Source organism: Doryrhamphus excisus, linkage group LG14 (genome assembly GCF_037039965.1).
Source record: "Doryrhamphus excisus strain RoL-2023G ecotype Guam linkage group LG14, RoL_Dexc_Guam_v1.1, whole genome shotgun sequence".
Classification (NCBI taxonomy): Eukaryota; Metazoa; Chordata; class Actinopteri; order Syngnathiformes; family Syngnathidae; genus Doryrhamphus; species Doryrhamphus excisus.
In genome coordinates, this window is record NC_136370.1 from 10,290,170 (window position 1) to 10,302,655 (window position 12,486).

Sequence of the window (12,486 nt, forward strand, 5' to 3'; positions counted from 1 at the left end):
TAAAAAAAGTTTATAAAGCTTTGGAGAAGAATTCAGCAATAAGTCTATAATCTGAATTGTCTTTTTAAACAGAGACAATATTATTATAATTATATCATAATATTATATGTATATGTATTCACAAGGAAAACAAACAATTACAATTTAAAATGTTGTACTTGAATGTGCAATTATTTGGACACAAATACAGTGAAGAAAATAAGTATTTGAACACCCTGCTATTTTGCTATTTCTCCCACTTAGAAATCATGGAGGGGTCTGAAATTTTCATCGTAGGTGCATGTCCACTGTGAGAGAGATAAACTAAAAAGAAAAATCCAGAAATCACAATGCATGATTTTTTAACAATTTATTTGTGTGATACAGCTGCTAATAAGTATTTGAACACCTGAGAAAATGAATGTTAATATTTGGTACAGTAGCCTTTGTTTGCTATTACAGAGGTCAAACGTTTCCTGTAGTTTTTCACCAGGTTTGCACACACTGCAGGAGGGATCTTGGCCCACTCCTCCACACAGATCTTCTCTAGATCAGTCAGGTTTCTGGGCTGTCGCTGAGAAACACGGAGTTTGAGCTCCCTCCAAAGATTTTCGATTGGGTTCAGGTCTGGAGACTGGCTGGGCCATGCTAGAACCTTGATATGCTTCTTACGGAGCCACTCCTTGGTTTTCCTGGCTGTGTGCTTCGGGTCGTTGTCGTGTTGGAAGACCCAGCCACGACCCATCTTCAATGCTCTGACAGAGGGAAGGAGGTTGTTCCCCAAAATCTCACAATACACGGCCCCAGTCATCCTCTCTTTAATGCAGTGCACTCGTCCTGTCCCATGTGCAGAAAAACACCCCCAAAGCATGATGCTACCACCCCCATGCTTCACAGTAGGGATGGTGTTCTTCGGATTGTACTCTTCATTCTTCTTCCTCCAAACACGCTTATTGGAATTATGACCAAAAAGTTCTATTTTGGTCTCATCTGACCATAAAACTTTCTCCCATGACTCCTCTGTATCATCCAAATGGTCATATGCAAACTTAAGACGGGCCTTGACATGTGCTGGTTTAAGCAGGGGAACCTTTCGTGCCATGCATGATTTCACATCATGACGTCTTAGTGTATTACCTACAGTAACCTTGGAAACGGTGGTCCCAGCTCTTTTCAGGTCATTGACCAAGTCCTGTCGTGTAGTTCTGGGCTGATTCCTCACCTTTCTTAGAATCATTGAGACCCCACGAGGTGATATCTTGCATGGGGCTCCACTCCGATTGAGATTGACCGTCATGTTTAGCTTCTTCCATTTTCTAATGATAGCTCCAACAGTGGACCTTTTTTCACCAAGCTGCTTGGTAATTGCTCCGTAGCCCTTTCCAGCCTTGTGGAGGTGTACAATTTTGTCTCTGGTGTCTTTGGACAGCTCTTTGGTCTTCGCCATGTTACAAGTTAAAGTCTTACTGATTGTATGGGGTGGACAGGTGTCTTTATGCAGCTAACGACCTCAAACAGGTGCATCTGATTCAGGATGATACATGGAGTGCAGGTGGACTTCTAATGGGCAGACTAACAGGTCTTTCAGGGTCAGAATTCTAGATGATACACAGGTGTTCAAATACTTATTAGCAGCTGTATCACACAAATAAATTGTTAAAAAATCATGCATTGTGATTTCTGGATTTTTCTTTTTAGTTTATCTCTCTCACAGTGGACATGCACCTACGATGAAAATTTCAGACCCCTCCATGATTTCTAAGTGGGAGAAATAGCAAAATAGCAGGGTGTTCAAATACTTATTTTCTTCACTGTATTTACAGATGGGATTAACCGAGTTGTCTTCCTTGTGTACAGTTTGGTTTACATTTCGGTTTGATTAACTTTGAGATCAAAATTAGATTTAAACTTCTCAGAAGGGCATTTCCATCAGTGTTTACATATCAATTACTTTCTTGATAAGTTGACTTTGTCTCTGGTGTTATGGAGGTGTACTGTCAGTAATGTTCCGACACTGGTCAGCAGCTTAGGCTGTATATCCGATTGTGCTTAAGCTCTACAAAGGTCACTTGACAAAGACTGGCAGGTTCACCTGGTGGTTACGGACATGACATTCTAATTTAGAGCACAAGTGCTGCTGACTACATAACCCAGGAATCAAAAATTAATCACTCTCCGGGGAGCAGGATTATCTGAGCTCGAATGGCAAAGAAACCACCAGTCAGGCAAACAAAGACAAAATGCCTTATGTGGGTTTTTTTTCCTTTCTCTTCTGTCTATTTTGCTTTAATTTTTCTCTTGTTTGAGGGGAAATCAGGGACAGAGCTAATTGGAAGGCACGTAGGATGGAGCCTTGAGTATACATTTCTACTATTTATCAAAGACAAGCGGATTAAAAGAAAATGTTGCACACACAGCAATCAAACATTCCATCCGTGAATATGTTGTCTCTATGGGATTCATTAATTTCATCTAGTTAAGAGAAAATGAAATGTGAATGCTTTAACTATACATCAAGAGAGAGAAAGACTAAGAGATTGTTAGTTAAGAGTTCATTGGCTGTGGGAGCACTTAAGTGTTTGGGTAAGGTTAGGATGGGATATGGTGACTGGCTAAACAGTTCTATCTAAAACTAATCCAATTCCTTTGAAGCCATCCAAACATTCTGTCTTGACATAACCCGAGAATGATGGGTGGGTGTCGTACCAGTCTGCCAGCCCGTAAAGTGGAACTGTGAAGAGCTTCCAACCCCTATCAGAAGGGGGTTCACTGGCTAAGTGCCACAGTTGGCGCTGCTCCTCGGGGCCTGTGCTGTTCTCCACTAGCCACAAAGACAGTGCAACCTTCTGTAGGCCTCCAGAGCACACCCAGAAACGTACCTGTGGTAAACAAATTACAGTTAGGCAGCTCGGTGGAAATGGAAACAGGCACGAGCAGTTTCACGATATACATCAACAAGCAAACTAATGATGGAGTTTTTGGGGGGGATGTGACATTTCTGTCAGCAAATCCAAATTAGCAAAGCAAAAAATTGTCATTATGAAGGAAAAGCTAGGAAACACATTTAAGCCGCTTGCTAAGAAAATGTTGAGTCCAAATTCCATAGTGTTGTGTTATTGCCGTACAGGTGTTCTATTGGTCACAAACAAGTTCCATTCCTACGACAAGTCGGAAGTTGAATTTTAGTGCAAGTTGGAATTCTTACCTAAATCAACACATACTGTACATAGAGAATATAAAAAATGTAAAATGCAGTAATAAAAAATAAATGCAATAATAAAATGAAACAGAAACAAAAAATGCTACAGTGCTTACTTATTACTGTCACATTTTTAGGAGCAGGTCGCTTAACATGCTCAAGGATACTGAGGCAAGTCCAGTGTTGAACAGTTTCTTACTCTGTGAAACCGTGAACATGACATGAGTCTCGATTGTGAGTAAATGGACGTGGGAGGAGGACAACTGCATGCTTTATGCAAGAACTGATGTTCTTTTGGTGCACTCTAGCTGACAGTAGATTCTTTTGTTATGTTTTAGTAAAGAGATTATTGACTGACCATCTCCTCGTCATCCTTGCAATGTCTGGGTAAACATTTTAATACAATCTTGCTGACCAACATTACGTTTTTAATTTATGGAAGTTTGTTCAGAACCCCTTGTGATTGGCTGGCAACCAGTCCAGGGTATACCTCGCCTCTTGCCCGAAGACAGCTGGGATAGGCTCCAGCACCCCCTGCGACCCTCATGAGGATAAGCGGCATAGAAAATAAATGAATGAATGAATGTTCAGAACCACAATATGTCATAAGACAGAATGCTGGAAACTGAGAACCACATGCATATGTAATTTTGTATAATTATTAACTTTATTCAGTTAAAATTTGGAAAGTAGGAGATAATTAATGTGCAAACTGGTATATTTATGTATGTGTACAGAAATTGTGTACTGTGTCTTTTAAAAGCAGGAGATACTGCCTTTCAGTTTAGTGAATTATGAGGATAGAGGCAACAATTTTCTTCCTGTACTGCTGGTCTTTTTTGTTACGTTTGATCTTAATCTAGCTCATTTTGTGTTTTGCACAGTGTTGTAACTGGTGGAATCAGTGTTTGAATGGCAGAAAAACTAAAGAAGACATTAGACCCAACTAAATACAACTTATATTACAACCTCTCCATGGACTATTTCAGCAAATTCCCATGCTAGGATATAAGTGACTGGCGACACAATGACAAATACAGTTGGATCCAAAAGTGTGCATGTCCCAATACTTCTGGACATACTGTGCATAAAGACAGGAGTGTAAATACGGACGTGATAATTTGAGAAAAAGAGACTGGGATTGAGGTTTGTATTACACAGGAGAATATGACAGATGATAGCAGGTGAAACTAATGAGACGACAAGTGGCATGAGACAACCAAAAGTTAAGTCATGAACACAGGGAAATCTTGAACATCCCAAAAGCACTAAATATTCATCATTCATTTTTTACTGCTCGTCCTGTACAGGGTCGCGGGGGAGCTGGAGCGTAACTCTACCAGCTAACTTTGGGCCAGGTGGTGAGGCAGACGTGCTCGCCGCCATGTGGCCTGTGAATATGGTAAACGCAACTATAGTGTATAAAGAGAGAGACAGTCAATAGAAAATGAAAATACCTTTAGAGTTGGAGTCTGATGTCCCCTTTTGGTTTAAAAATAGTTATGTATAGTCTTTGAAGGAGAATTGATTGTATCCGTAATCATGCATATTTCTGTTAAAGCCGATAAATATTATGAAACTGCAGAATATTATTTACTGCAGCTATATCATGCATGTTCTTCAGTATGCATGACAGATATACACACATTCCTTTTGAAAGGTGAGTAGAACTTTTGAACAAATTAGTTATTAAGAATGGAGCCCAATGTTTTGTTGTGTTGCACTGAAAGAGATCAAACAGCAGCAAACATCTGTCTAATTATTCAGAGTTTAATAGAAGTCAACCAGCAGGATCATTGGGTTGTTATGCATCAGCACCACTCCTCTGTGTTTCTCCACAAATTAATCTCATTTTGTTGTTTCCTGAAAGGATGTGGTCAAAGTAATCTGCCGCATAAACAAACAGGGTGTAACACAAATTAAACTGCAAGACGACGAAGAAGAAGAAAACAGCTTTAGCTCTAAAGCTTGCCAACAAGCATGGGTTGTGACCGTGTCCCACGGTGGCATTATTATTTATCAAAACCAAGAACACAATTCTTGTTTCAGCATTTAAGTGGAACAGATGCTAGCTTAAGCTGATAAGCATGACACGCAGAGACAGCGCAATCCAGAAAACAGAATCCAGCACCTTTATGTCAAGCATTTGCTTGTCCGTTGCAGCTTATCGTCCTTTGCGAGACCACATGGTGACCATTGAAAATGCAAGATTGCAGGCAGTGCACAATGGGCATGACATGAAAGTGAGCTGTGCTAATACCCAAAACGAATATCATCAACATAGTTATCCAAGAGGACACAGGATATATTGAACAGCACCAATTCAGTGTTGAGAAGAAAGGATTTAGTGTCTTAGTCTGGAATCATAGTTAATCTTTGGCTGCGTATCAAGAGACTGTGAAAGAGCGCTGATGCTCCAGCACTGCCTGCAGTTATCCACAAATATCAGATGCCTCATATTCACGCTGTGGTGGTGAGAGTCTCCACATCCATTTGCTTCCTTTCTGATTATATAACTTCGTTTTTTGGATCAAACTTAAATTTCTGGTAATGTCTCTCTAGGTATGCCAAGTACACATGCAAGAGCCATAGGATGTAGTACTTCATCAGAAAAAAATAACAACTTTTCTGGTTACATCATCAGTAACTGAGACTTTAGGCATCGAAGCTCAACAACATGAAATGTTCATCAACAGGAGTACACTCCCATTTCAAGAATAGATCTGCAGATGCAGCCTTTGACTGATGAGGTCAGTCTCGCTGTCTATATCTGACTCGCCCCACCCCTTTCTCTCCTTCAGATGAAACAATAGCGAGGCACATCACTGCATGTTTCAAATAAATCCACACTTCCAGGTCTATGAACGCTTGCTGGAGCAAAACTGCTAAGACATGTATCTGTTATGATTCTCCTCTTGCAGACTTCTCCATCTATCTGTACGAGGCATTAGGGAGTAAGTCACTACCTGTATCTGTTCACCCAACTAAATCATCTGTATCCACATCTGTATTCGGAGGGGGCGAGAGCGACGTAAACTGGAAGTGGACATGGTTTAACAGAAATGTGCGGGGCTTAAATTGGTACATTATTTTAAATCTAGTTGGATTAATTGGTGACACCAAATTGACGCCAATTAATAATGTGAGTGTGAATGGTTGTTTGTCTATATGTGCACTGTGATTGGCTGGCAACCAGTCCAAGGTGTACCCTATCACACTAAGACAGCTGGGATAGGCTCCAGAACGCGACCCTCATGAAGATAAGTGATAGAAAACGAATGAATGAATGTGTTAAATTGGTGATTCATGCAAATATCCAGTTATGGCAAACAGGAAAATAATCTGTCAGCCTTGTTCACTGCATTTTTTTTTTTCAAAATCACCACGTTCAGTACAGCAAGCACAGTTTTCCAACTGACTTTATATCACCAGCCAAATTATAACCGAGCAGGAGGTAGTTTGTGCAACGCCACATGAGCCTTTTTCAACTTGCCAGTTGCACCGTGTACGTGAATGAGGCATCGCTCAGCTCCTCCGTGGCTGTCTAGGGAGGGGCAGTCGAGAGAGAATGAGAATTTTCTTTTCATCATGATTATGGATAATGGCGGGATGTACTCATTTCATGCTGGTACTTGGTTAAAATGCCTTATCCATAACGGATACTCATTTATAACGAGTATACGGCTCATTCATAATCTGTACTGACTATCACTATGCTCACTTCATGCAGTATGGAATGTAACAACCTCTAAAGAACATTATTTCATTTTAACAATAGATGATAACAATCCCTCACAGGTAAATCCCGTCCTATAGTCATTACTTGTACATGTATACACATCAACCAACTACATCTTTCCGTCTGAAAGCATTTGTTTTTTTGCAGGTCATGAATTAGTCGCCTTCCTCTCCAAAGTCAAATCCTTACAGCCAAGTCCGCATGCAGTAATGCTCAATGTCTTCAATTTCATCTCACACTGTACGAGTTAATTGCCTGTGTCAAGTCAAAGTTCATGATTGAAGAGCTATATGAGCCGACTGAGAGTCACTGTTTGATTGTATGCTCAGATTCTTGCAAGGTGTAGGTAGCATACAGTAAGCTAAGTCCACACAATGTATGCCCTGTTTAGGATATTATTGTCCCATGTTTGCTTAGACATCAGCTTTATACATCTTTTCACTATTGCTTCACTGTTTCTTCAATATTTTGCCTTTTAATTAGAGTTGGTAGAGGACTATGTTTTTTTTTTATTTGGGTTTAGCAGCACTAGAAATTAAACACATGCACACATATTGTTTCAACATTGCTTAATGCCATGCTCACCGTGCATGGAGAGTTTCTTAATGGAGGCGGAAAGAGAGGACTCCTTAGTAAGGCTGAGCGACCTTGGCCTTTCCCCTCCACACCGAGTGTTGCACCTTGTCAAAAAAAAAAAAAATATGATTAATATACAGAAAAAAAATCATAAAACATAATTTCTCCTAAAACTATAAACCTGGCCATTGTACAAAGCTTTAGCTCTTATCACATTTTAGATTCCACCATGTAATTTTAATCGTTATAATTGCGGATTGACAGATTTCTCTTGAGTTCTTCAGTGTAAATGAGGTAAGTTGAAAAAAAAAACAAGCCTCAGCAAAAACCAAGAGCTCATCAACGGGCACATTCAAGTCGGGGAACTGACTATGCTCTGCTGACTCCGTGTCGAATGCTAGATCTTGTACATTTTCTGGGACAATAAAGAAGATAGCTTCTGACAACAGTTCTTGGTTATCTCTTTCTATTGGAGATGAATGTTCAAAATGTACTTTTAATGCTCCAGTCTTACATCCTTCCATTTTATGTCCCCTTTAATGAGGTATCTAAAATCAGCTTCCACTACACAGTATTTGGGTGAAGTTCTCCTCTTTTCATTTTGAAATAACCGATATGTACAAGAGCATTTTTAGCACCACTGTGCTGGGGTACCAAACATATTATTAGAGTGGCATATGGGTGGAGCTAGATACTTTGCACTGTATTATTTTTTATAATGGGAATGGAACTTTGGTTGTTGAATTCACTTAGTAAGTTTAAATGCATAGTTTTGTCCAGCAACTGCAATGGTTTGTATAAGGCAGTGGGTTTCAATGTATGAGGCAGGCATTCCCCTGGGAGGCACCAGAAAACTTCAGGGGAGCTGCAGCAGCATGTGGAAAAAAAACTAAACAAAACAAGTATTTTTCAAACTTGTTAAGCTTACTTCAGTTATGTCAAAGGCAAAATGTTTTGTTTTGAAGTTTTTACAGCGAGAGAGTAAACAGAGTGTAGGGTGACAAGACAAAACTTGACAAAAGGTCCTCCAGAAAACATGTATTGTCCCCGATGATAACTCTATTCTATTGTACCTTTGAAGAGAGGCCACACAGACAGGTATAGGTATAGCCTCTATGGTACAGGACTGTAGTTCTTTGCTAGTTGCACCACAACTCTTTTCTTGCTGATCATGGCTGTAAAATAACCCACAATGGAGTCAAAGAAAGTTGCAGGTACCACCCACTGTGCTAAAGAAGGTGAGAAACACTATTAGATTCATGGAATAAATAATAGCAAAACAGAAAGGTGTTGTCCGAGTGGATCTCGCTGCCACATTGCAGTCTTTGTCAACAATCAATTAAATGTTATGTGAACTTGTCGTTCACAGTATGTGAATTTTGAATTGTTTTTTGTATGTTAAAGTATTTTTTTAAAAAGTGTTTCATATTAACCTTTTTCGCTGGATGAAATTCATTAGATTTAGTTTATTTCTTATGGGGAAAAGAGTACATTTCGGTTTGAGTTGGACCTTCTGGAACAGATGAAAGATGCTAACTGAGGTTCCACGGTTGCATATGGCCATTTGGACAGGCATACAGCAATGTGCATTTTGTAAATGCTGTCTTTTTCTGACTATTATTGGTTTATCATCTCCATGATACATTGGCAGACAGCTGTTTGTTGCATTTGTCATGCTCTTAGTTTGTTCCTAGGGTAAACCCAGTCTGGGCAAATTGTCGTGTTGACTGCTTGAGCACAACGCACCTCTAGTCGCGCTCAACAATCTTCCATTCACAAAACCAGGTAAAACAAAGTGCTATTTCCAATAACTAGTCAGGCGGGGTGTGCCAAAAACCAGTACTGGTTGCTTCATGGTTAAGCACCTTTGTCACATGCTATATTGTAACAGTAGCTTGCCCTGATGTTGTGCCTTCACTTTTACTCCACAGTCTCCACTTTGCCGTATCGCTTCGATTTTTTACTGTTGTCCCCTCGCAAATAAAATTTGTTGACCAGATATGTAAATACAGGAGGGCCTTTTTTGTTAGCAGATCCTATTCTATCTACACGATGACTTTATTTTGAAAGGGTAAATCAACTGCCCAAAGTGAAGCAAGTGGAGACAAGCTGAGCTTAAGCAATCTTAGCAAGTCCAATGCAAGTGAAAAAGTGTCAGTAGTTAGGTCCACTCAGATACGCCGGTTACATGTGTGCGCTATAAAATACGAAACTGCATGTTGTAGAAATTTGAACAAAGGCATCTTAAAATACACTTTTTTTTTGATGCCTTGAACAGACTTGACTTTATCTGTCTGGAATGACGTCACACTAATTACACAGCATGTCATACAAGCCAGATAAGGGTTTAACTTAAACAATAGGGCACAGAGATAAACTTGATGGAATCATATCTTAACACAATATCACACTCAAAAAACCCAAGTGGACTTCACCAGATGATCTCTGGGGAGATGTGCGGGAGTCACCTGATGATGGGCAGCTCTGTCTAGTAGCCTTCGCTGAAGGCTGAAGTCTTCTCCAAGAGACACCGTGGCCCATTATTGACTGCCAACTGTATTCGCCTTCTTCAAAAGAGCAGTAGCTGCCATTGAGGAAGCGGCCTGGAGAGATACAGGAGAGAGCATATATCAGGGGAAGAGAGAGACGATGATTGGAGGTGGGCAGTATATAATGATTGGACAGGGGCCGAGCAGATGATGGGGAGGAAGGAAGTACTGTCAATGAGAGAATAAGTACAAGGTGGATACTATAGGAATGAAGGAGAGCCACAGTGAAGAAGAGATTGTGCAGCTAGAGTGTGCAGTATAATGGTCCAAAAAGTATCATCGTGTTGGTGAAATTTGAGGGAGGGGGGGGGGGGGGGGGGGTGGAACATAGAGGAGTTTGATAGACTAGAAATACAGACAGAAAATTGAAAAGGAGAGTGATGAGGGACCATGGAGAGGAAATGAAAGCGGTCAGGTAGTGCTACCATGTGTTTTGGGGTTGGAAATCAAGTGAATGGCGTGAGCCTCTGAAGCCTTTTGGCAGCTGACTACTTCTGATATTTTAGTGACTTGAGTAGCCAATCAGATGCATCCCTCTGGAACCACCAGGGGAGGTGAATGTGTGGTCTGTCTCGCCTCATTTCCACAATGCCATCATGGAAAAAGTGCAAACTGTCTCATTTCTAACAAGATTTTCCCTGTCATATTTGTAAATGACTGCATAAATCAAATACTTATATGAAGAAAATATTATCAAAGCTATTGTCAAAGACTTATCTTTGATGTTTTTTTTCCATTTTACACTGACAAGCCACTTTTACAGACAAATGCCTGTATATTTTTGACACACGGAGAGGATGGCGGGTATGCTGGAGCCTATCCCAGCTGTCTTCAGGCGTGAAGCGGGGTACACCCTGGACTGGTCACCAGCCAATCACAGGGCACATATAGACAAAGTCATTCACACTCACATTCACACTCACATTCATATCTAATTTGAAGTGAACATGAATGTTTTTGGAATGTGGGAGGAAACCCGGAGTACCCGGAGAAAACCCACACACGCACAGGAAGAACATGCAAACCCCACAGAGAGATGCCCAAGAGGAGACTCAAACCCAAATCTTCCCCATTATTATCGATATTATATGACCATTATTAAGGTAAATGAGGTGTATTTTGCGTAAAAAACACATTATATTAACTATTTTAAGAAAAATATATATTCCACACTTCTGTCTGTGAATATGACTAGGGATTAGCTACGTGTTGTGTTAGTCCACCCGATAAAAATAGATGGTCATGTTAGCTGCTACTGTAATAATATCACTGTAACTTGGTTAATAATAGTCAGTTATGTAAATGGAACACTGTTGCCGTTTTCTTTTAGGGTTTTTTTGTGAGGGCTTTAACGTCAAAATAGGTATACTGTAGGTATATCCAATATAGTCCGTTGTAACGTAGCTCATATTAAAATGCACAGAAAAGGGAAAGAAATATGTGTTCATGGTTCACAATAGGATTGTGAATGATGGGCAAAATTTCAAACAAAAGTACAGTTCCCCTTTAAGAGTGTTTAGTATTAGAAGCTGGTTCTTGTGATATGAAGGTAGTTTTTATTTCCTTCTGTATAGTCTGACTGAATTTCATTCCCCTTCATTTAGTTCACATCAAAACTAGCAGAGGGTTGCTGCCAGCATCTAAATGCGATTGCAGAGTTTGTAACGCCATGACTATCTAAAATTACCACATCAGTCATTTCTTTTCATCAGTCATTTCTTTGGCCTCACATTCACGCATCACAGAGACCAAAATCACCTTCAACTCAGAATAAATGTGTTTTATTCTATTTTAGAATGCATGTTTGTGATATTGAAATCTTCATATTTGAGATTCAGGTGAAAATGCATCATCCCGGTATAAAACCTTATATGCAAATGTGAGAACAGTCTCTTGCTTGAAACATTTTCATTCTGCCTCTCAGCTGGGATAGGCTCCAGCATACCCCAGTGGCTGTAGTGAGGATAAGTGGCATAGAGGATGGATGGACTTTTCACAGCCCAGTAGTCCTTCACATAATCCCTGTACCTGAAGTCATGTATCCCCTACTACTGAATTCTTAAAAAAACATAAACCACAATAACCACACTTTAATTTATATATTTACTTCATTAAAAGGGACCTATGCTGATTATTGACTCTTTGTATTGAGCTGTGGAAGCTTTGTAGATCCTCCAGATGCAGTGATTCCATGGATTTCCTGGTTCCCTTATTTTATTTCATTTTCGGCCCTTGTCTAAGTACGCACAGTCTGCTGTGATTGGTCACACTCCTGAGGACTTCTGGATAGCTGCCGAGTTCATTGTGTCCGATTACTTACACCAAATAAACACAGTTTGGACACTGATAAATTGTTACTTGCAGCATGCTTTTTGGATTTTTCAACATGACCTGTTAACATTGGAATGGCGTCAGCTACAGCAACAGTTCAGTCGAGCGTGAAG

General features: G+C 40.1%; 1 protein-coding gene across 5 annotated transcripts in view; it reads right to left on the bottom strand.

The window, feature by feature from the left end:
* alk (ALK receptor tyrosine kinase) overlaps positions 1-12,486 on the bottom strand; it is a 266,664-nt gene that overhangs the window by 57,280 nt on the left and 196,898 nt on the right. For all 5 annotated transcript variants that reach the window (XM_058091041.2, XM_058091039.2, XM_058091042.2 and 2 more), the window contains 3 exons: positions 9,962-10,096; positions 7,503-7,597; positions 2,686-2,858 (listed from right to left, as the gene is read on the bottom strand). In XM_058091041.2, the coding sequence (XP_057947024.2) occupies positions 2,686-2,858; positions 7,503-7,597; positions 9,962-10,096 (403 nt within the window). The remainder of the gene's footprint in view (positions 1-2,685; positions 2,859-7,502; positions 7,598-9,961; positions 10,097-12,486) is intronic.